This window comes from Protopterus annectens, chromosome 14.part0, assembly GCF_019279795.1.
Source record: "Protopterus annectens isolate FY-2018-M chromosome 14.part0, PAN1.0, whole genome shotgun sequence".
Classification (NCBI taxonomy): domain Eukaryota; kingdom Metazoa; phylum Chordata; order Ceratodontiformes; family Protopteridae; genus Protopterus; species Protopterus annectens.
Genome location: NC_056748.1, coordinates 957,629,304 through 957,654,734, shown reverse-complemented (window position 1 = coordinate 957,654,734; position 25,431 = coordinate 957,629,304). Strand labels below are relative to the sequence as shown.

At 40.0% G+C, this 25,431-nt stretch overlaps 1 protein-coding gene across 1 annotated transcript in view; it reads left to right on the top strand.

Moving 5' to 3' along the window:
* The window catches only part of LOC122789363 (tyrosine-protein phosphatase non-receptor type 13-like), a 2,815,362-nt gene that overhangs the window by 481,854 nt on the left and 2,308,077 nt on the right, over positions 1-25,431 (top strand). Inside the window, exon 9 of the mRNA XM_044056752.1 lies at positions 93-267. Coding sequence (XP_043912687.1) covers positions 93-267 — 175 coding nt within the window. The remainder of the gene's footprint in view (positions 1-92; positions 268-25,431) is intronic.

Sequence of the window (25,431 nt, the reverse complement as noted above, 5' to 3'; positions counted from 1 at the left end):
CATAAACGACAAATAGTTATTTTTTTTTTTTAAATATTAAATAACATGTCCTTTCCTGTGGTTCTATGAATCCTCTCTCCTTTTATTTGTAGAGTAAGAAAGGAAAATCACATTCATCCCTGAGAGAGCTCATTGTGGTTATGTTAAATGGACAACGTCTTGAAGTGAAGTGTGATATGTCTTCCAAAGCAAGAGATGTCTTTGACATGGTTGTAGCTTATGGAAACTTGGCGGAGCACTTTTACTTTGGCCTAGCCTTCCGGAAGGGTAATTATTTATTGCTATTTATTATAAGTTCATCCTAATTATTGGTTAGACTGGACATGCAAAGAACTTGATACATTTTCTAAGTGCAGTTTAATATGCTTTATAAATCAAGGCACCAGGGAATGGATACTTTTAATTTCTCGTTATTTATGTCTCTCTCTCTCTCTCTCTCTCTCACAGCCACACGCGCACATGTGCATACATATTCTCTCTTCATATGTATGTCTGCATGCACGTGTGTGTGTGTGTGTGTGTGTGTGTGTGTGTATAAATATATATATATTTATGTACGTATACATACACATGTATTTAAACTGTGCATTGTCTGTTGCCTCAAAATATGCACACGTGCATGAACACATACATACACACGCACACACACACACACACACACACATGCACCAAAGCCCAAGGGCAAAAAGAAAAAAAACTTTTTTTTCTTCTTAAGGGGTAGGTGTCGATTATCTTATCAAAGTGCTAAATATTGTAGTTAATCTTTTTTGCAGGGCCTGAACTCAGTGTAACTTTTGCTTATTGTGATTGATTTTGTGTATGTGTGTGTGTGTGTGTGTGTGTGTGTGTGTGTGTGTGTGTGTGTGTGTGTGTGTGTGTGTGTGTGTGGGCACTCATGCCCGGCCTTATGCAGTGGGTGCTGCTCAAGTAGGGCTGCTTATATGTTCTTAATTGCATGTTTCTTTACTTAGAGGGGAAAAAAAATAAGGGCAGAAAAGTGTCTCTATCTGAAGTGTTTTGTTGGGGAGATGCTGACTTTCAGGGCTTCCTTAATTGATAGGCTAGCTGCATGTACCTGCCCAATCAGTTCTAGGTTCATAGGAGATTACTAGGCTAACAGCTCAAGAGCCCTTTCAAATTTAGCAAGTTTTACCCAATTTTCTATCCCTAGTGGAAATATAACAAGGGTCAGCAAGCAGGGTTTTGATGGTTTTTACTGACTGCCTCTGTCCATAAGGTACATGGGTGCCACCCCTGGAGTGAATTTGTGATTTCCCATCCATTGGTCCAGATTGCACTTGAAGATGGTTAGGGAAGGGCTCTGCTTCATGTTAACAGGAAGCCTATTTCAGAAGTGGGGCAGTCTGTTAGACACATATCTGTCTCTCCAGCATGATTTGTTTGTGTCATAGATCAGGTTTAGATCTTTGGAGCACATAACCATTGTGCATTTAGTTTGTGAATATGCAACGTTTCCATCAGACCTGAGTCAGAGACTGCTTTGTAGGTCAGGCACAGATCAATCCCCAGTAATCAGTAGGAAACTGAATACAGTGATAAGGCTTTTACTCTGCCCATATATTACATGTTGGTTATACCCTGTATTTTTTAGTGAGAAACCCCTGAGGACACGCCAAGTGTTGCAGGTGCTTGGTGAGGTACATGCTAAAGGGTGCATTGTACTAAGTTACTGATCTAATGATGGCTGAATACAGTGGTGGTACTATGACATCCTTAGACCTGGATGCCATACCTGTACTTAAACTCTGAGCTACATAGAAGGATTTCCTCACGACCGTGAACACATGGTGGTCAAAATTCAGATTGCTATCTTTCTGAGTACCCAGATTTTGCACCACTGGGTCTGCTGTTGGGGGGGTATCAGTGTTGTAATTTGCAGGGGTATTTGATTTCCCAAAGGGTATTATTATGCACTTTTTCACACTTGCGGCCATGACGTACCTCTCAACTGCACACATTTTTGCAGAATGTCCAGATTTGTGCCTCATATTTTTGTCTGTTTCTCATAATTTTTTTTTATTTTTTTTTGGAAAATCACTTGCAAATCATGGAGGACTGAATTCAGAGAATAATGGCAGGCATTTGAGTTTCAGACTTCGTATCAACTTTTTAAGTTTGTAATCGTAGTAGTTAAAAAGTGTCCCTAGTTTTGGGTCTTTAACCCCCCCCCCCCCGTTATTTGTGGCTTTGTCCAGATTTCTTGATCTAGAAGGTTGAGAGGTATGGGCCATGGCTTTGACACCAATCATTAGTCTGCGTCAGACCTTTCTGTAGTATATCAGCATCATTTGACGTATTAGTGATTGCCTCCAACATAAATCATCAGAAAACTTGGTCAGCCAAAGGCCATCTGCATTAGCCTTGACATCTGAGAAGTATATCCCAAAGAGGAGGGGGCCCACAACTGAGCCCTGTGGTACTCCACTGATGCCAGGCCTCTTGCACAGTGACAACCAGTTCCTTTGTGATAACAGGCAAATGAATTTCATAAGGAGTAACTGGAGGGTGTAAAGGAGTGAAATTTGAGCTAAAATTAGTGGCCAGCAGGTTTCCTCTTTCTTCTTAGTGAGTATAGTGCCATCTACAGCCAACTCATCACATTATTGAATGATTCCCTTAAGATGTCAGATATAACTAAAACATGCTTTGTGGTTATCTATTGCTTGGGAAGCTATTTTATTCTCATGCTTAGCTTTTGGAGACTTGACTAGCTCCCTTACTTGCCCATTGATACTAATGAGTGATTTTTTTCAGTGTTGTGAACCCTCCCATTTACTTCTACACAGGCGTTTCTTCCTTCTGTTGTATAGTCTATTTATGCCAGGGGTCCGCAAGGGTGACTTGTTTTTCTAGCTAGACCTGGGTTTAGTTTAGTCAGGTACTGGTGTTTCCATGTAGTTGTTTAAGTGGTTGTACAGGGATTCATGTATACTTCTGCATAGGCTTCCATGTTTTAAGGCTAAGAGGAGTTTCAGAATTACCTAAGCTATCACTTGATAGAAGGTAATTTGCCTTGGAAAAATTCTTCCGGGTTTAGTGTTTGATTGGGCATTCTACTGTTACATTTATTTCAGAGGAGACTGATTTATGCTCCAGTTTTACCAATGAGGACATTTTGCAGTGGGGTGTAATGCTTCCCCTTGTTTGTGAGTACTGTCTCAAGGATATATGAGCCCCTAGTGGGAGTACAGACGAGCTGTTCCAGAGTACTTGCATTGACAAAGTCCAGGCATCTCTGAGCCTGCATGTTAGTGGTTGTTTTTGTTTCCCAGTTTATGAAAGGGTTGTTCAAACTGCACAATAGTAGTTTGTTTGGACTGAATGGTAAGTGATTCTAGTAGCTTTGGGTATGTGGAGTGGTTTTCATGGTTCATGGTTGGGGACCTGTAGGAAGTGATGACATAGTGGAGGATTTTACCTATGGTCAGCTAGACATGGAGTAGCTCAAGTGAGTCATCCTGCTTTTCCAATCTAAAGGTGCGATTGTTTTTTTTATGTAAATGGAAACACTTTCTCCTTTAATTTTTTTCCTTTTCAGAGGGCGGTCCGAATGTGTGATAGCCATTGTAGCCTTGCACTGCTGGGTTGATTTTCACAACCTTGAACCACACCTCTGTAACTGTACAGACGTCAGTATTCTCCAGGGTGAGGCGAGCTTCCAGGGAGTGCAGTTTCTTGTTTAGACTCCTTGCATTGAGCAGTAGTACCTTCAGCTTGGCATTAGAAGTATTTGTTACATTGGTTGGTGTGTTGGTTTGGCACTGCCTAAAAAAGTCACTATGGGGTGTGGCTAATTCCTTGACCAATATTCAAAAGCCTAGCAATGACAGGTGCAGACCATCACTGGCAAAGCCATGTGGTCTGTCAATCATGCCGTCCCAGGCTGACAGATACTGGATCCCCTTGATATGACGTACCTAAGCCAGTTATTGAAGTCAATCATTTTCTGTTTGTATTGTGGTGGTGTTCTTCATGAGGGTAGAATGCTGCTCAATGTGAGGCTCATACCAGCCTGTGACATGTATTCAAAGAAGACCATCATGTCTCTCTTCATTTAGTCCAGGGAGGTACGTCTCAGGTCATTCACGCCCACAAAAATTGAAAGATGATGAGAAGGGAACAACATCAGCATTAGCAGTTAGGTATATTATATGGTAAGTTTTTATTTATAAATTGACTTATTTAATAGCTGCCAGGCAGCCAGATATATGACCAGGCTGAAGGGTGAATGGCAGTCCTATCTGTTTTTTGCAGAATATATCTGTTATTTCTTCATATTTTTGTTTTCTTCCATTTTTTCTGGTAAATTCTTGAAGATTACAGTTAGTAATACCACACACTGTCTGGTGTTAGTCAGTAGTTAGTTGTAGTGCTATGGTGCTGTCTGAACTCATGTTGTGTGGGAGAGAGGAGGTGGTTAGAGTTTAGAAATTGCATAACTTGGGAGTGTATACACCTCTCAAGTATTTTGGATAAGGGGGGGTATGATAGCTATGGGGCGTTAGTTAGAGAATTCATAGGAGATTAATCCTTTATGAAGAGGGATTTTGAATGATACTTTCCATAGCTTTGGGATGTAGGCTTCTTGTATGGAGCGGTTTATAAGGATGGATACTGGATATGATAGAGAATCAGCTGCAATTTTAGATAGTTGGTTGGTAAGTTGCCTGCAGCAAGGGTTGTAGGTTTGAGTTTTTGAAGGAGTTTTTTAATTGTGGTGGTAGGGATAGGTGAGAGGATTAAAGAGGGGGTGTTCTTTAGTGGTTGGGTAGGGGTATTCGAGAGGTGGGTTTGGGAGATTTGAGAGGAAAGTGATGGAGTGGATTCTGTGAAGTATTTGTTAAATTGGGAGGCAATGTTTGTGGTGTCATCGTTGGTGGTGGGAGATGGCGTTGATGTTTTGCCTGGGTTAAGTAAGGAGTTAATAGAATGCCAGAACTTTTGTGGGTTGTTAGTGTGTTTGGTTTGACTATTGAGGAAGTAATTTTCTTTATCAAGTTTGGTTTGTCTTTTTGACTGATTCCTTAGTTTCTGGTAGTTTTGTTTGGATAAGTTTGTGTTATCTCTTTTCCAGGCTTTCCATGATGTATCTCTGGCTTTAAGTAGGACTCTTGTGTCCCTGCTTAGCCATGGGGCGTAGTTTGCTTTGACTCTAATCCTTCTAAGGGGTGCAGTAGAGTTGAGGATGTTAGTGAAGGTGCGATTGAAGTAGTCAGCGGCTTGGTCTAGTTGTAGTGTAAGTAGTGGGTTCCAGTTACAGTGTTTTAGGATATAGTTAAGATCTTGTGTATTTAGTTTCATGTCGTCTCTGACTTGTCTATAGGTGATAGGGTTGGAAAGGTTGGAGTGTTTATGGAGAAGGAATGTGGGGTGATGATCACTCAGGGTGTCTGGTAGACATCCTGTGTGATAGTTGTGTTTTGGGTAGTTTACAAGTGTCCAGTCTAAGATTGACTGTTTGTGGGATTTCTTGTCCACTCTAGTGGGATCTTGAATGAGTTGGGCAAAGCCATAGAGATCGATATGGTTAGTGGTATTCTACCAGAAGTTAGAATTTAGTCCTTTTTAATTGCTTAAAACATGCATGCTGATGCAAAGTTTGATGTTCTTTGTTTGCTCAGATAATGCATGTTGATGTAATGCCTGTTGTCATATCCTTAATATCCCTGCTTTTACCTCTTATTTTTGATCTGTATCTCATAAATCCTTTGATTTTCTTATAAATCCTGAGGATTATAGTCATTCAACAGTGCCAGACATCAGAGTTCCATACTTATTATTCAGAAAATACATTTTGAAGCAAAACTTATTGTTCTGTTAACTTTTTAAGCAGATTGTAGTAATATTTAAAAATCTATTTAGGCATTTGTTAACCAGCTAAGCCCACTGGATTCAGGGATGACCCATGCTCTGATCCTTGTTCAGAGCCACTTGGTAGGCAAATGGAGGAGGAAGAATCAGTCCTGTCTAGTAATTGCCAGATGATTTGTTCCTGAACGTTGAGCCTTTGCACTTCAGACTTATAAGTATCTGTTTTTCTAATCCTTAAGTAGGCCCAACAGTGATTAGTTCAAATAATCAAGTGAGAGCTGTGAGTCCCATTCTCTCTGACAAGGATGGGAAAGCAATATATAAGTTGGGGAATAAAATGTATTCCTCTAGTACTTTAACCTTCAGGATTTTAAGCCGTCAGGCTCGTATGCTAAAGTTTTTACTTCTATATTTTGAGAACTTGCAGAAGTTGATAGTTAACCTTCCATCTTTTGAGTTACTTCTTAAATACTTTTGTCATAGCTCGTGACCAGCTATATTTTGAAGTGTGCTCGTGATGCTGTTCACTCTTCTGCTGAAACTTCTGTTTCTGGATCAGTTTTGAAGATATTTGTTTGGCTTTGTTCTTAAATATTCCTGAAGTAGTTAAGTTTGAAATCTTAAGTTTTCCCTTATGTAAGGGTGTTCTATCTGGCCCTCCTTCAGCTAAGGTTCTAAGATATGTGATGAAAGGGGAAACTGGGAATCGCTTCACAAAGATCTGTTTGCTTTTTCTCACAGCAGACAGCTAAAGGAATTCTGCATAATGACTTCTTACAGACAGGCCTGGAAAGCAGATGCTTTCTCATTCCCATGGGTACAAATGTTCCTCTGTACTTCTCCACCCTTTCCATTGATACCCAGGGTTCTTTGAAGATTCAGAAGAACTGTCCCAAAGTTGTGGTGGTGACTTCCTTTTTGACCAAGGCAACAGTGGTTCTTTCTTCTCTTCAGTCTGCCCAAGAGAATTACCACAGGCTTTTCCACAGAATGAATTTACTTACAACGGGTTATTTGACACATCCCAACCTCACAACTCTTCAAGAATTGCCTGTATGTTGCTGTGCCCAGAATTTTAAAACATTTTAGATACTTTTTTTTCTGAAGTAGTACAGTCGATACTAAATCAGCAAAAAAAAAATGCTACTAGGAATGTCATGTATGTGGAAGTTGAAAATACATTTTCTAGTTGGTGCCAGTGCAAGAACCAAAACCCTTTTCAGGCCTGACTGCCTCTGTTTCTTGATTTGTGTGTGTGTTACTTTCCAATGGCCTTTTGTATTCCTTCCTCAATGTACATTTGTTAACCACTTCTGCTTGTCTGCTGTTTGATTCCCTCCATTTCTAATCAAACTTTAAACAGGTTTTGAAGTGGGTATTGCATATTAGCCCACTTAGATATAGGTGGCACCTCCCTCAATCTTAATTTTGTGCTTGAAGTATCTGAAAAACACTGGAAACATGATCCACAAAGCATCATCGAAAATGATGAAGTCTACATCACATGGGATCACCCATTACCAACAGTTCAAAAGAAAGATGCGAGAAAACCAGATAATAGTGGTCCATGAAAAGAAGACAAAAGTATCATTGATCATTGAAATCGCTACACCCAGTGACTATAGTGTCTTGCGTACAGAGACATAAAGTCTTAAATTAATAGGATTTGCAGGAAGAAACAAGAGCAATGTGGAAGAAAGCTACCCAGACAGTTTCAATAGTAGGAGGAGCAATGAGACTTATAAAAAAGAATCTACAATTGTATTAACAGTTTGATTTATGATAGTTTGAATATTTACAACAGTTTGACTCATATTCTTTTAAATTGTTTGTCTATTGTATTGTATATAACACATTACTGTGTGGAGATTTTCTCCCCGGGCCTCCTCTGAAAATGGACATGTATCCAGTTGGACTATCCCGGTCAACAAATGTAAAATAAATAAATATTTAGATATGTTACCAATGTATGCAACTCCATATGAATTGCAGAGGGAGTCAATACTGGGCACACTGCGTGTGCTGCAAAGAGCACTGATGGCTAACATCCAAAATTGAAACAATACTAATTTCATGAAGTTTAATCACACTTTGACTTAGGCATGGGGTCCATTCCCATCATGGTATTAGGAAACCCAAAAGACTTGGAGAAATTAAAAATCAGAAAGGAAAACAAACCATATTGACATTTCATTTACAAGCATTATACATATGTTTTATTTTTAACAGTGTCATAAACTCCAGTGTTACATACATTACTCAACTCATGCCTTCCCCCAAACCTTACTCCTCCTGAGCATCAATCTGCATAAACTGTTCTCATTAATTCCATTTATTTCTCTGTAATTTGCACCTTCCCTTTTACAAAAATCCAAATTCCAGTTCTTTTAGCTCTTTTTATGAAATCCACTTCAGAGTACATTTGACTCAGCTATGCAGACCACAGTCCGCACTTCCTCAAAACATTGCAGACTGGACATACAACCACAATCAGTGCTGGGGTTCAGCACCACAGTCCAGCAGGTATGCTGAAACCTCCAACTAGATCTGAGGTCAGGCTACCCTTAGGATGGCAAACTGTTTCAGCACTCTTGTCATGTTAATGGAATTAGACAGCAGCAGTTATCCCTATGATGAACATTTTACTATACTGCAAATATAATAACCACAACAGTAGATGCTTGTGTACTGTCCTGACCACCATCCTCATGTCCTGGACACTTGTTGTTTGCAGGAGTAGTGCCCTTACCTCGCCAGCTTCTGACAGATATGGAATGATAGGGGTAAAGAGGTAAAGGGGAATTTCTGCATCTTTCAGGGTCATTCTATTGCAGCATGTCAGGTGTGTGGTAGGATCATCTAGAAGGAAAGAGAGAATATAGCATACTGTTTCTTATACAAGACAGTTTGAGGTACAATTTTGAGAAAAAATTACTCCACAAAAGAAGAGAGTGTCCAGACAGTTATACATTTTTAACAAGTGTCTTACTGATTCTATTTCCAATTGACTTAAATAACAGAGCTGGTGGGGTTATTATTGCCTAGCTTATGTTACAGAGATAATATATCTCACTTACATCAGAGCTGTTTCAAAATTCCCAGTGCCTTCCCTTGCAAGACCATATCTTTGTGTATCTTGGTGTTGGATACCCTGGCATTACTGATGTGGACATCATTCTGAGCATTGGTTACACAAATCAGTGTGTGTGTGTGTGTGTGTGTGTGTGTGTGTGTGTGTGTGTGTGTGTGTGTGTGTGTGTGTGTGTGTGTGTGTGTGTGTGTGTGTGTGTGTACCACAACTCTGACCATCAGTTCATCACTTTAACAGGCTTGTTTACCAAAAAGAAATATAGCTCTGTTTTGAAAACTCAGGTTAATTAATGCTAGTTCTGTTCTGATACTCCAGGGTTTGCTATTATATACTCCCTAGCTAGGTCGACCAGCAGCCAAAGCCCTTCAAGTACTTCTTGCTTGCCCTCTCCTCTTGTGTCCACTTTAAACATAACTCCTCCCCCCCTGTACTTGTGATACCCCAGCCCTGCTACATTTCAGAAGTAGCTACTTCTTGCTATAAATCTTTTGTCCACTAGGTGGCGCCCTTCTCCCGGTCTCTCCCCTCTGATTAAAGCCTCTTCCCTTAGACTCACAGGTTTTATCTATTTGTAAGAAACTGCTGCTCCCATATATTTTTCTCTACTTCCTCCTGTACTCCACTTCACCTACATTTCACTGTCTACTGTCACAACCACCTCCCAGTGCAACAGTCCCTCCTTGAAGATAAGTATATCATAATTTTCTCTGTCCACTATCACTACTGATTAGGCCCTTACCTTCTACCCATCCCCAAACTTTCCTTACCAGTTCAGCTCTCCACTGATAGTTGTTCCTTGGCCTCTCTCCTTCAGTGGGCTGGACCTTTTTCTGTCTCCTCTTCTCTCTTTCCTTGCCACTGCTCCCTCTTATTCAATAGCTAACTCACTCCTGGCCCCATTTAGTACTGCAACTTCTGTCCTCCTATCTTTACTCTCTTTTACTTCCTCTTGCTGGATGCTCTATACTGCCTACCTAGCTGCTGTATTTGACTCTCACTATATTGTGGAGCACTAGTAACTTCCGGTCTTTACCTGCCCTCTCCCCTGCCCCTTTCCCCTCCCCCTCCCTCCTACTTCCTCCCTGACTTTATAAATATTCCTTACTCAGTGAGACACCATCTTTTTTCCCCCTGGTCTTCCTCTCTGCTGCTGTGTGTCTCTGGCTACGGGTTTATACTTCCAATAAGGTGAGCCCTGCTGTATTTGTCTAGCCATTCTCATTTTGTCCTATCCTTCCACTTAGTGTGTGAAGATAGCTTATTTTATAAGGTCAGCCCTGCTGTATTTGTCTAGCCATTCTCATTTTGTCCTATCCTTCCACTTAGTGTGCGAGGATAGATTGTTTTATTTTGTTTAACTGCCTAGGATGCACTTATTAACATCGCGTGTGCGAAGATAGATTGTTTTATTTTGTTTAACTTCCTAGATTGCACGTATTAACATCGCTCAATATCTGTATGCATTAATCGCCGCTAACGGCTGCTAGTGTTTGTGTTCCTGCACGTGAAATGCATATACGCTATCGTACATAGCTATATGCCATTCCGCTTGTATTTTACAGTTGAATAGTTTGTGTTCCTGCACGTGGAATGCATATACGCTATCGTACATAGCTATATGCCATTCTGCTTGTATTTTACAGTTGAATAGACCCTAAATTCATCTGATTGTACACTCAGAAGTCATATCCTTCCACTTTGTGTGTGAAGTTAGCTTGGTCACATGCGCTCAATACCTGTATACATAGTGTTTGCGTTCCTGCACGTGGAATGCATATATGCTATCGTAAATAGCTATATGCCGTTCCGCTTCTATTTTACTGTTGAATAAGACCCTAAATTTATCTGCTTTGTACATTGAAGCCTGAGGCTCTATTTGATATGTTTTGATTAACTGTCACTGTTGTTAAAGAATACTGCGTTATATAGCAATATTTAGCCATGTTTTGTTAGAACTGTCGATATTTTTAAAAGACTACTCCTAGCTTAACATTTGGAGTAAGTGAGTACTACTGCTTTTTATACTTGTACTCTACTCCTAAGCTTAACATATGGTGTAAGTGAATTCAGCCATTGGGTCTGTTTATTCTCATACTGTCTCTTGCTGTAGTGTTTAACAGAACTGTGATATCTTGCCTAGGATATGAATATCAATGCCTAGTATTTCTACTGAGTGTGCCTTGTTTTCTGTTTATTTTACTTCTTGTTTCTCTCCACTTTATTTACCCAGTTGAACAACCTGCCTGTATTGTCCTCTAGTGTGAGACTGCCCTGTCGCTGTTGACTAATGTCCTTCACCCACCATATCTACTACTGTCCATTTCTAAACTGAGGAACTGAACCTTAAACCTCCCTATTTGAAGAAAAGTATAACACAAGAAAGTATGTCCTCCTAATACAACAGACGGTTCTAAAGCTAGCTCTGTTTTCAAAACGCAGGTTAATTAATGCTAGTTCTGTTCTGATACTCCAGGGTTTGCTATTATATACTCCCTAGCTAGGTTGACCAGCAGCCAAAGCCCTTCAAGTACTTCTTGCTTTCCCTCTCCTCTTGTGTCCACTTTAAACATAACTCCTTCCCCCCCATACTTGTGATACCCCAGCCCTGCTACATTTCAGAAGTAGCTACTTCTTGCTATAAATCTTTTGTCCACTAGGTGGTGCCCTTCTCCTGGTCTCTCCCCTCTGATTAAAGCCTCTTCCCTTAGACTCGCAGGTTTTATCTGTTTGTAAGAAACTGCTGCCCCATATATTTTTCTCTCCTTCCTCCTGTACTCCACTTCACCTACATGTCACTGTCTACTATCACAACCTCCCAGTGCAACAGTCCCTCCTTGAAGATAAGTATATCATAATTTTCTCTGTCCACTATCACTACTGATTAGGCCTTTACCTTCTACCCATTCCCAAACTTTCCTTACCAGTTCAGCTCTCCACTGATAGTTTTTCCTTGGCCTCTCTCCTTCAGTGGCTCTACCCGCTCCATTCACCCTCCGGGCTCTCTCCGCTCCCCTACCCTACCCCCAAATCTCACCCACACCCAATGCATCTACATTTATAGTCATCACTGTCTCCTCCCCTGTTGCCCTCAACCTATCCCATCTCTTTGCTCCTCCCCTCCTAGATAAAGCTCTTTTAACTACCCCTCCCCCTCTCCATTCCCTTACTGACTGCTCTCTCACATACTTCTCCTCCTATCTCCAAACTCCCCACACAGTCTCTACCCCCTCTTTTAATATCTATCCTACTCTACTCATCCATGTCTCTTCCACATTATCTCACCTCATTTACATGTCTTTTCCTTCTAACTACTCTCTATAATGTAACTTCCTATTCCTCTACCACACTACCCTCCTCTTTCCCACTCCCCTCATCCTCCACTATCTCCTTTCCCCACCCTTCAACACTCCATTTTTATTTAATATCCCCCTCCCTACTTCACCCAAATCCATTTCATTATTTCAAACTAAAACTCCATACAGTCTATTTAAAATCTCCTGCTATCAAAACTAAATCACATCTCCCTCTTACTTTATGTCTCAATTCAAAGTTTCACCGCCTCTCTCCCTTCTCTTGGCTTGCTCTAGCAGGAGATATCCACCCCAACCCTGGGCCAACACCTGCTAACAATCTCTCTCCCACTACCTCCAGTAATAGATACAGCCATAAATACCTTAAATTCATTACCATTAATACCCAGAGTATTAATAACAAAATAACAAATTTCCATGCTTGGCTAAATTTCACTGCACCTGACATAGTAGCAGTAACTGAAACCTGGCTAAAACCACAAACTACTAACTCTGAGATTTTACCACCTGGCTTCCAAGCACTTCGATCCGATCGCCAAAACAAAAAAGGAGGTGGTGTAGCCTTAGTCTACAACTGCCTGCTAAATCTCAGCACATACCAAAATCCCATTCCTAAATTTAATAATGCCGAACTAATCATAGGAATCCTCAAAATAAACAACTTTAAAATTATCTGTATTATATCCATCTATATACTCCCTGGAGACAACTCCTCCACCCTTGAGAATATTCTCTGTTGGGCTACAAACAATATCAAGCATGAGACTTACATTCTAGGCGATGTCAATATTGACTGGAATACAATTAATAATAATACTCCCACTGTGTCTATCAATCTTTATAATTTTACTCTGCTAATAAACAACATTACCAGACCTAACAAAAATAACCCTCCAGGGTCCATCCTGGACTGGATTCTAGTCAGCCACCCTAACAATATCTCCAACTCTGGTATCTTACCAGACTCAATAAGTGATCATCTCCCAGCCTTTATTAACCGAACTACCCAACAGCTCCCTCACCAACATCAATATGCCCACTCTCGTAACCTAACTAATTTTAACCCTTCTGTATTCTCTGAAACCCCTAAACTAACAAACTGGAATTCACTAAAAACTCTTCCCCTAGATGAAGCCCTAGAAGTCTTCAATACTACCTTCCTTAAAATCCTAAACTCCCAAGCCCCACCTCGAACAAAACGAATAAAGTACAAATCTGCCCCTTGGCTAACTAAGGACACTAAAACTCTAATGCTACAAAGGGACAAAACTTGGAAACTATACAATAAAAATAAAAAACAAGCTTCATTCCTTCAATTTAAGCAACTCCGCAATCTCACTAAAAAACTTATCATAAAAGATAAAAAATCATACTACAACAAACTACAGTCTACCCTCGCAAACAATCCCCAATTCTGGAATTCCATCAATTCCCTCTTACATCCAGGTACTAAATCCAATTCCTGTCCAGGCAACAATAAGACTGACACAGAAATTGCAACCCTTTTCAACTCCTTTTTTACCAGCTCCATAGCTGAACTGACTAAATCCTTCTCCACTTCCACCCCCAGCCCAAACCCAAAGCCTTCTTCACCATCCTCCCCTCACTCCTGCTCCCATAAACCTCCTCCCACTTTTTTTCTACAACCAGTGTCTACCACTGGTATCAAAAAACTTCTTTCCAAACTCAAACCGTGCTCCAATGCCCCCGACAATATCCCATCACTCTTTCTCAAGCTCGCAGCAGATGGCATTGCCATACCTAACAGCATTCTCATCAACAGATCCATCCAAGAATCTTATGTTCCCAAACTTTGGCGAGCTGCTCACATTCTGCCCATTCATAAAGGAAGCAAAAATAATAGCATTTCTAACTTCCACCCAATAGCCATTCTTTCCCCAATTTCAAAAGTCCTTGAAAAATGTATCCACCGGCAACTCATGCCCCACCTCCTCAATAACCATCTCCTCACTCCTACTCAACATGGGTTTCGTCCTGGCCACAGTACCATTACTGCTCTCCTCTCTTTCCTAGACATTGTCAACCATGCCCGTGACTCTGGAGATATTGTCTCCACTGTTCTTCTTGACCTTTCCAAGGCATTCGACACAATATCCCACACACTCCTTCTCAACCACCTTTCTAACCTCAGTCTCTCCCACAATTCCCTTTCTTGGTTCAAAAGTTATCTCTCAGATAGATCCCAAGCTGTGAAATGGAATACAGGTACCTCGAACTTCTTACCTACCCCTACCGGAGTCCCTCAGGGTTCTATTCTCGGACCTCTGCTCTTTAATGTCTTTATCAATGATCTCCACTCTGCAATTCCTCATTCTCAAATTGTACAATATGCAGACGATTCCACTATTATCTGCTCAGCCCCTAGCCTTCCCGAGCTCCAAGCCAAAACCCAATTGGCCTTCACAACCACAGAAAATTGGATGCTTCAAAACCATCTTTCCCTTAATGCCAATAAATCCCATATCATTCTCTTCTCCCCCTCAAAAGCTCTGCTTCTTGATAAGCCATCCTTCAAAATCTTCAGCCTCTCACAGTCCCCAATAGAAGTTGTTAGTTGTGCAAAATTACTCGGAGTTACCATTGATGAACACCTGAAATTTAATACTCATATTCAACTAAACATAAAAAACACCCATCAGAAGCTCGGTATGCTTTACAGAAACGCTAACTTTCTATCTTTAGCTACAAGACAAACACTCGCCACTACCTACCTTCTCATAGGTTCATAGGTTCATAGGTTGGTACTAGGCTATCAGCCCTAGGGCCTATACAAGCCTAGCCATAACAATTCCCTGGTTATTTCTTCCCACATTATTTACTTTCCTGGATCCCTGTCTAGCAGGGCGACTGACGTGATCCCTGGGGTGAATTTCCTTTCTCCCATCCAATCGTCAAGGTTCCTCTTGAAGAGGTCCAAAGAGGCACTCTGCTTGACATGTATGGGCAATCTATTCCAGAGTCTGTGGAGTCTCTGGGTCAGGAACCTATCCCTCCTGCATGTTTTGTTTATTGTGATGACAAGGTTTAGATCCCTGGAGCGTGTAGCTCTGAGGGATTGGGATTTCTTTAAGTGTAGCATGTCCAACAGCTCTGGGTTTGACATGGCCTTGTATGTTAAGTAGAGATCGCCTCTGAGTAGACGATATGCGACAGAGTATAGCTGGAGTTTTTTAAGGCGGTCAGCATAGGGCATCTGCTTTAGGCCTGTGATTCTTTTAGTGAGGTATTTCTGAGGCCTTTCCAGTTGTTGCAGATGTCTTGAGAGGTACATACCAAATGGGGCGTTGTATTCTATAATGGGTCTAATGAGGGATGAGTACAGTGGGACAATGACCCCCTTCTCTATTGTATGGTGCTCCTCTTCTAACCAACCTCACCGCTTCTATCTCCTCAAAACTTGAAAGTTGCTACTACAAAATCGCCAAATTCGCTACTAACTCCACTCATTCTACACACCATTGCATCTGCCTCCATAGTCTCCAATGGCTAGAACTCCCTAATCATCTCGATTACCTCCAACTTACTACTGCACACAAACTAATTTTTAAACCCACTGTTTGCCCTGCACTATCTAACATCTTGCCCTTCTACACTCCTTTCAGGCCCCTAAGATCTGGCCACCAAAATCTTATTTCAATATACAAACCCAAACGACCTCCTGGCCACCTCCTACTTTCTTATACTACAGCAAAAAAATGGAACTTGCTTCCTCCCCTTCTAAGAGTCACTACAAGCTATGAACAATTCAAATCTCTTCTCCATTCTCACCTCTCCCAAAACTGGAAATGTAATTGTATACTTCCTACCTAGATCTTATTACATCCCAGTTCCAATTTTCCCCTCTGGTCCCTCTTCTTCAAACTCTCTCCTCAGCTCCCCTCCCTCTACTTCTTTATCTCCTCTATCTCTCCCCTGCTTAAACTCTATATTTATTCCTTTTAAATAGTCTCCTCCCCACTGCCTACATGCATGCCTAGTCTCACAAATGTATCTTTTACCTTTTTCATAAGATGTACTTTTAGACTCAAACTTAAAATGAATCTTAGTCTAACTGTTCTTTTTTATCTTCCTCCTGGCATCTCTTCTCCTTTAAATTCTTTGCATCTACTTCACTTCTCCTCTGTTTTACTTCTCTTGCATTCAAGATCTATGTACAATTTCTTTTTTTCTCTCTCTTCTATGCTAACAATACAATTGTATAAAAATATTATTTTTTTATGTAAACTGATAAATGTGCTATGTTTTTGGAAATTGTTAAAGGTGTTATGCCGTTAGAACACAGAGTGTTATGTGTGTAATATATTATTATTATGGAGCTTTTCTCCCCGGGCCTCCACTGAAAATGGGCTTTCGGGCCCAGTGGACTTCCCCGGTTATCAAACTGGAAATAAATAAATAAATAAATAAATAAATGTTGATGTGAGGGTAACCCAGCCAAGTGGTTTCTAAGTATTTGCCATTTACTCCTTCACAGATTCACGATGTAGTGTATGTAGGGTTCCTATCGCATGATCAAAAATTGTAAACGCCGAACGCGTATTGAGCAAACCCGATTGGTCGAAATGTCGTGTGTGTAACACGGAAATCGCCATAGGGAATATTTTCCCTTTACTTCAATGCAGTGCGATCTTGGAGTAGGAATATTTAAGTAGCGGGGGTCCCACATTGGGGGTGCAGGAGGTCTTGCCCCCCTGCCTACAGCATTTAGGTAAGTATAGTTTTTTTTTTTTTTTTTTTTTATTATATTTTCGAAATTTCAAACATTACTCATATGGTGTCGACCATATGGTGTTCGATGTTTGAAACTTTCAAAATATAATATACACCCATGTATGTAAGGGGTTGGCATGATGGCTACGGTGTTTATCTTGCAGGCACAAGGGTACAGCATTTGATTCTCACCTTTGGGGAAATTAGCTAAGCATATAATGGCCCAGAAGAGCAGCTAGCCTAGTGCTTATCCATGATCCAGTGAACTTATTAGTGGCTATGGGAAATGTCCAGAACCTCAAAAGACAAATGCCTTGCTAACAGCCTGGGAGAGCTCACTGGACATAAGTGTCCCTTTTTAGGAACAGCCCAGTAGTACTTTCTGGTGAAGTAACTTGGTTGGATTCGCACAGAAGACAAACTAAAACTGAGGAAATCGCTCCTTGTACTACAGGAAGCAGCTCTTTCACAGCTTATAACCTTATTCATCTGCACTAAGTGCTAATCAAATTGTTGTAGCCCAAACACTGCGCATTTCATACCTGCCTGCCTGCAAAAAACAAGCTAAATTAACAATATATGCATAGTTAAAATATTAACTTAAAGCATATAGACTTCACTTTCAACATGCAACAAAACAAGGAAACCAAGGAACATACCCAACACACAAGGCTTATATGATTATGCTCCTATTTACTACAATCAATTTCCTTCCTTTACACCAAAATATTCTGGTTCATAAGTAACTAGTAGGCTTGTAGTCCATGAGACCATTGAGGATTGCAGCCCAAATTCCCATTTGCCCCAAACCACTGTCTGGTTAAGTGATTTGCTCAAGGTCACAGAGTAGGTTGAAGGAATCAAATCCTGTACTATATGGACTGTAGTTCATAGTCTTAACTCTCTGCACCAACTTGCCAGACTAAACCAAAAAAGGAGGGGAAGGATTCAAACCCCACACTCTTGTTACAGAAAACAGCATTAAACCAGTACAGTGATTCATAAAATTCAAGTGGAATAGTGAGACACAGGAAATAAGTATTTATATAGACACACATGGATGTGACCATCAATTATGGTTCGCTGAATGCCACACAGTAGGAGGTGAAAGGATTCAAGACCTGTACTTTTGACTACAGAAAGCAGTGTATTAATATCACACAGAACTCTGACTGACAATATTGACTGACCTTAAACCTCAGTGCCTTTTAACTTTCAGCGATTTCAAAGAAAATGAAGATGGTTGTGAATATTTGACAGTGCAGAAGATTAAAGCTCTCTAAGCTCTTAAAGTCATGTTTTGTGTAGGAGAATGCATGGCTTGAGTCTTTCTACCATTATCTGCCTACTGTGTGGTACCAAGCAGGGAACGTAAAAAGGCAGTGCTAATGATGATGTGAAATATGCCATAAATCTGTTTTAACATGTAGAAGTCTAATGACTGAATAACTTTACCATCAGGAACATCCCCACATGCACACTACTTGTACAAAGGAGATCTTTGCCATTCTCTAGCTTCATCCTTCAGGCGTAAAAATCATTGCATTCTCCATTTTTCAGAGGGATTCTCTGTATCAGCAATTGCTCAGTAAAATCCATAAACATTTCTCCCTTCACCCAGATCAGCAATCCAAACACTGGAAGTAATTTTAACTGTTTTCCACACTCTTGGTTTACTTTATATACTGTCAGGGTACTTCTGTACTGCAGAAGTTGGTCCTCCCATGGAAGAGAGAGCGAGATCTTTGGTCATGCTGTAGATGTGAATGAAAAATTGTTTTGTTGGCTAGCCATGGACCCCCCCACTAAAGCTGTGGGTCGTAGACTGACACCCTTTTTACCTGTATTATAATCTGCCATTGCCCTAGACTCTGCCAGGATATCAAAGTTGGCTCAGGTCTGAAAAAAATCAATTAATGACAAGGGCAGCATGATAGTAAACCACTTCAGCAAAGAAGTGTAAAGTGTGTACTACAGCCGCTCTTGTGTTTTGGGCTGCAGACTGTGAAATGCTTATTGAAAGTCAAGAAATCATCAAACGTGGAGAATGTGAATGCAGATATTTCAAAACCAATCAGGAAAGATAACATGAATAAGCTATCCTTGATCACACTCTTTGGGTGGTCAGACATGGAATTAAGCGTGGCTGTGATTCAGTGAATTTCTGCAGCAAAGCATTAGCCACTGGAAGAGTTCTGCAGCACATCCCTAGATCCATCTGCAGCCTCTACATGAAGGTGTAATAGGGGAGCTGTTACACGTTGCTTCAGATAAGGACCAGCTGTTCTGACCACCTCTCAGGAAAGTTTTAAACACCAAGAGAAAAAAGGTAACATGATGTCACTGAAGCAGCTTTTTTCACTATCCCAATCTAGAGTATAGCAGAATTACTTGGCAAAAAGCACTGTCCCATCACACTGAAAACAGACCAATGCAGAGAGCATAATCAAAAATGGAGCTGAAAAAAAAACGTATCACAACAAGAGAAGAGTGAAATAAGAAGGTAATGGGAGGCATGGCAAGTCCTCTCCCACCCAAGCAGTACTTACTATATTCTAACTCTACTCCCCATCTAGCTCCTTTTTTCCTCCCATTGTCCCACCTCTTTGAGCCACAGACAGGCCCTGTTCAAGGACAACTGGCTCAGCCTGATCATCACCTGGTGGGTAAAAAGTATGATTTCCATGGGATGCAAGTTAGATTTTAGGTCCAGGCTTAATACATGTGAATGTAGTCATGGTTGGGGTAAAAAGGGAAGGTGGTTTAACTTCTGAATTTTTCCCTCATCCTCTAGAAGGACTTTTCATGGGGCACATTCTAGACTTATCTAAGTTGAGTACATTTCTGAGGATGAAGAAATTCAAACTGCTCACCCTGCAGGGCATCCTACCATTACTTTGTCCTGGAGCAATGCTGAACTCATTAGACTTATCCTCTTCCTGTTTATCCCACTCCAAAAGGGCCATGTTTTTTCTCAGATTCATTGTGGATGAGAGGCACTTAAAGTTTACTTCCCTCTCTTTCAGTCTGTCCATGGGAAAATTAGAGGTTGTCAAATGCCTGTCCCTGGTTCTCATCTTATTGAATTCCCACAGGATCTACTTTTAGCCTTATTTGTACAACTATGTAATCGTAGCCCTTCCATTTCAATTGATCAGGTTACTGACCTTAACCATGAGCATCCCTAACCAGTCTTGCTTTTTTCCTAAACTTCCCAAAATCCATCCTGAAACTAAGGACTCCAGATTTATTTCTTGGATCACATCTGTATACAGTAATGGGCAATCTTTCTTATTCAGAAAAATTACTCCAGCAAAAATTAGTGCTCTTAAACCTCGGCCAAAAGGATGGGTTCACAGCCAGGAGGTGTTGAAGGCTCTAGGCCATATATTGGCTTTAGTTCTCATGGTGTCTGTGGTCAGGCAACATAAAATAAATTTCTGATGGTATCTGTGGATTTTCTGACAGCAGCAGTGCCCTCCCCTCTGCCAAAGGATGCTGTCTTTTCAGTCCTTTGAAACACAGTAAAATGCAATTAACGATTCTGAAGGTAAATGCACTGAAATATTCTGTTCTGAATATTTCTGGTCAAATGTTCATTGATGAGACTGGCGTATATCTAATTTTGAACATTTCTGTCAACAATATGAAAATGTCTTCCACCCCATATGGGAGTACTTTTTCAGAGCTGCTATTTGGATAACAATCCTTTATAATCTTTACAAACCTAAGAACACATTCTGAATGTTTCATAGAAACTGGCATTTTTAACAGCCCATTAGCTTGCATTGAATAATGAACTAACATTAATTTGAATAACTTGGGTGTGGCACATGGGGAGTTTGAGTAGTAGCTGTGGTCCCCTTTAACATACATAATTCTTCTATTAAACACTGTCTCACATTTAATAAACCATATTTATACACCTTCAGTTTTAGAATACATGTCCTTTATTTCTCCCTAGTTGAAATGACTTTTCCTACCAACTTTACTGCAATAAGCTTGTTGCAGTACTTTCAACTATTTGCCAAAGGTAAGGCTCCTCTTCTTAAAATTTGCTTTTACATTCACCAGGACATCTGTTACTTGTTCCTCTGAATGTCCGTTGACTCATTATAATGATACTGCTAAGATTCTGTACATTTCCCTTCTAGTTTCTTTTACACAATAAATGATTTTGTTTCTTATTAAGACTGTACACATCACAAGAAAAATTGCATATATATATATATATATATATATATATATATATATATATATATATATATATATAAAACTTTTGTTTCCCACTTTTAGTTCTTGCATTCTGGAAATAATTCTTATTCCTTGAGTTAACACATGCATTGTGCTTTTGTTGTTTAGATTTCAATCAAAGCCTCAAAGGCATTTGTCTTTTTCGAAGGCACTGTTAACATTGTTGCCTCATTAATTATAATTCCATACTCATTCTTTACTTTTTGTTGTACCCTGTTATATATCACAACAGTTCATCTTGCAAATATGTTGCAATTTTTTTGTTTACTATGCAACATTTTTGTTTCCCATGCTAAACAATGTTTAAGATACTTTAAATATGCAATTAGGTTTTGACGATCATTTTGAATGTGATCACCATGTATTTGTATCACAAGCCAGTCAACATCTGCTGTAGCATATTGCCACAATTACTCAGATAATTAACTCGGTCTTATTTGTGCATTCAAAAACAAGTTTAATTTTTGCACTAGCTCTCCAGATATAGCATTAGAATTATTTTTAGCACTTGTTTTTTCAGTATATTTATCACTTTATTGCAGGTTATAGCTACAACAATACTTAGAAAAGAGCCAGTCTATGTCTTCATTCTCAGTCTTACTGGTAACAAGAACTGTTATAATTCAGTGCTCTGCCCACATCTGTTCAAATATTTCTCTGTTCTTTCATTTTGTTTCAAAGTTCTTGTAAGTGATTAAAATCCTTGAAAATCTCATCACCGTACCTCTGGTCTTACCTGCAAGAGAGAAAGACAAACAAATATAGCATTCAGAAATGCACCATATAAATTACACTCAGTAAGAAACAACAACATGGAGTATTTCAAATTTACTGGATTGCAGACTACAGAAAAAAGTGCATCATATACAAACTGTACTCTAAGCACACACACACACCCTCTAGTGATCTCTTTCAGCATTACAACTAAAATAATTGGACATGGAGTATGTGTACAAGATAATAAAATAACTCTTTTCATTCTGAGGACACGTCTGAATAGCTCTGAAAGTGAAAACGTCTGACCATGTTGAAACATATGCAATCTGAACATTTTTAGAAATGCCTTCGACTCATCAGCTCAGTGGCTAAACGCTAACTATAAGTTATTTGTATGTGGATTATCTTATAATTTGCACAAGCGTGATGTGGTTGGGTCACACTACTTAAGGTTTAGGTGCACAGTGGTTTATTCTAATCATTTAAGAAAATATATACTCCAGTGGTTTTCATTGGTCACGCATACCTCTCAACTGTACAAATTTTCGCAGAATGTACAGATTTTGGCCTCATATTTTTGGTCCGTTTTTCATAAAATTGTGTTTTTCTAGCAAATTAGAGGTAAATCATTAAAGACTGCAGTTAGAAAATAATGACACATATTTGAGTTTCAGACTTCATATTCTTCAGAAAATTCATGCTAATGCAAAACCTGTTATTCTATCAACTTTCTAAGTTTGTACAAGCAATATTTAAAAAATGGCCCTATTTTTGGACCTTTGTCCCACTTTTATTTATGGCTTTGTCCAGATTTCTTGCTCATAGAGGTTGAGAGGTATGTTGGTCAGTAAAATGCATATTGCCTGTTTCTTTCCTTTGTCATTGAAATCACAGTTCGTAGGTTCATAGGTATATACTAGACTAATGATCACCAAGGCCTTTATAAGCCTAGCTATACAAAACAACCCAATTGTGTCCCCATGATGATCATTTTTTTAGGAGGGGTATATTAGGAAGTTTCTAGAGGTTATATGAAGGGGGATATGTTAGTTTAGGAATTATCTACATCTGTCTATCAGAGGCATGGGGCCAAACCCAGGGTGAATTTCTGATTTCCCATCCATTGGGCAAGGTTACACTTAAATTGGGTTAGGGACGGACTCTACTTCACTTGGATGAGGAGCCTGTTGCAGAGTATTGTGATTCCCTGAGACACATATTTGTCTCACTATGTGCCTTATTTATATCACAAGCAAAATTTAAATCATTGGATCTAGTGGTTCTGATGCAGTCCATTTTGTGGATGTGTCAGCCAGCAAATTCATTATGTCGCCCTGCTCAATGAAGGGGTGGCATCATTTACCACCAGTTTGGCATGCTGGTGTGTGCTTTCTTTGAGGTTTTTGACATAGCTGTAGAAGGCTTTGTGGTTGGCTTTAGCCTATGAGGCTATCTTGACCTCATAATTCACATTGTTGGAGTTGGTTAGTCCTCTTAGTTTCCTGTCTAATTTAATTAGAGGACTCTTATTATTATGGGAGTTGCCTTCCTGATTTTAGCCATGATTTTTGTTATATACCCTATTAAGGATTGGATCCACCAGTGGAGGTTTGTTTTTAGAGTTTGTTTTGTGCTTGCGTTTAGTAAGTACAGTACCCTGTATACAGCCATTTACATGGTTGTTCAAGATCTCTGTGAGTAGTTCCATATAGGTTGCTATGAACTCTGGGTTGAGAGAATCACTTAATAATGTGTAGTTTGCTTTGAAATGGCTCTTAACCATTGCAGGCTTTGCTAGGGCTACAGAGTTGATTTTTATTTCAAAGTAGACAACTTTGTGGTCTGAAGGGTGCAGCGCTCTTCCATATTGGTGAGTACCAGGTTCAGTATTTTTGAACATCTGGTGGGTGTGTGCTCTGTCTGGTGAAGGGTATTTGTGTCAATAAAGTCCAAGAATCATTGTGCCTATGAGCATGAGGTATTGTATATTGCTCAGTCTACAGAGGGATAGTTAAACTGTTCCTTGGTATTTGGTTTAATGGTGACTGTCCCCAGTAGGTCTGGTTGCAAGCTGAGGGATTCTAGGGCTATAGAGGGTGAATTATAGCTTGCTAGGATATAGTATGGGAATTTATTTTTGGTGATTTGCATGTAGATAAATTCCAGGGCCTTGTCTTGTTTAACCAACACAGAGTTATTCTTCTTGCTAATATAAATTGAGACTTCTCCACCTTTTGTCACTGTCTGTGCAGCTGATGGTCTAAATGTATGGAAGGCACTGAAGCCTTGCACTGCCTGAGTACTTTCTGTGGATGTAAACCATGCCTCGATAATGGCACAGGTGCCTATATTCAAGAGTAAGGAGATCTTATAGGGTGTAGAGTTTCTTGTATAGGCTCCTAGCACTAAGCAGTAACACATTTAGGTGTCTTTGGGTTTTTATGTCATGTCAATAGGTTTGTCAGTTTGGGATTGCCTTAAAAAGACTCTAAGGTGATGGATAAAGTTTTAGCCAATATTTATAAGCATAGGGGAGACAGACCATGCTTTACAAAGCAATGTGGTTTGTTAACCATGTCCTCTCATGCTGACAAATATTGAACCCCACTGGAAAGACACCACAAACTTATCCAGTTATTTAAGTCAATCATCTTTTGTTCATATTGTGGCATCATCCTTGATGATGGTAGAATGTCACTCAGTGCAAGGCATATACCTGCCTGAGATACACAGTGATACAGGTACCTGTGGTGTAGTAACTTGAATATGTGCCTAACTTGGCAGATCCTGGCTCAGGATAAGCAACTGTTATAGTCTTCTTCTGTCTGGTGAGTGGGGCATCTGTGTATTGTACAAGAAATCCCCTATGACAAGAGTCCTGGCCAGTGCATTGGCTTGCCTTATGGGCTTTGCTGTTGGGGCTTCACTGTAGGTGTATGTGTGGTGATTGCTGTTGCTTTTGGTGAGTGCTTTAGAGATTGATGAAGACAGGAATTGCTGTTTATAGGCTTAGAAGGCCTTTGAGGTTTGGATTATGTCTTCTGGGCGCCTCAACAAAGGTTGATCTGTGTGTTTTCTTGACAGCATTGCTCGTATGCAAACTTTTTGCCTGCGGTGAAATTGTGTATATGCATTTCTCACATATGTGCTTCTTTAAAGATTAAAGCTTTATCTTGTTCTCCTTTTGATGATGATCTACCCCCTCTCTTTCTCAAGCGAGCAGCCAAATCTATTTCCTTCCCAATCTCTATAGTCATAAATAGATCCATTGAAGAAGCCACTGTATGTGACATCTGGAAAGCTTTTTTTACAATACCCCTTCACAAAGGAGGCAATTCCACTGATCCCTCCAACTATAGACCCATTGCTATCCTTTCCCCCATCTAAAATCCTTGAAAAATGTATACATTCCTAACAGCTCAAATTTCTCATCCATAATACTCTCCTGACTACTACTCAACATGGCTTTTGACCAAACCATAGCACCTCCATATT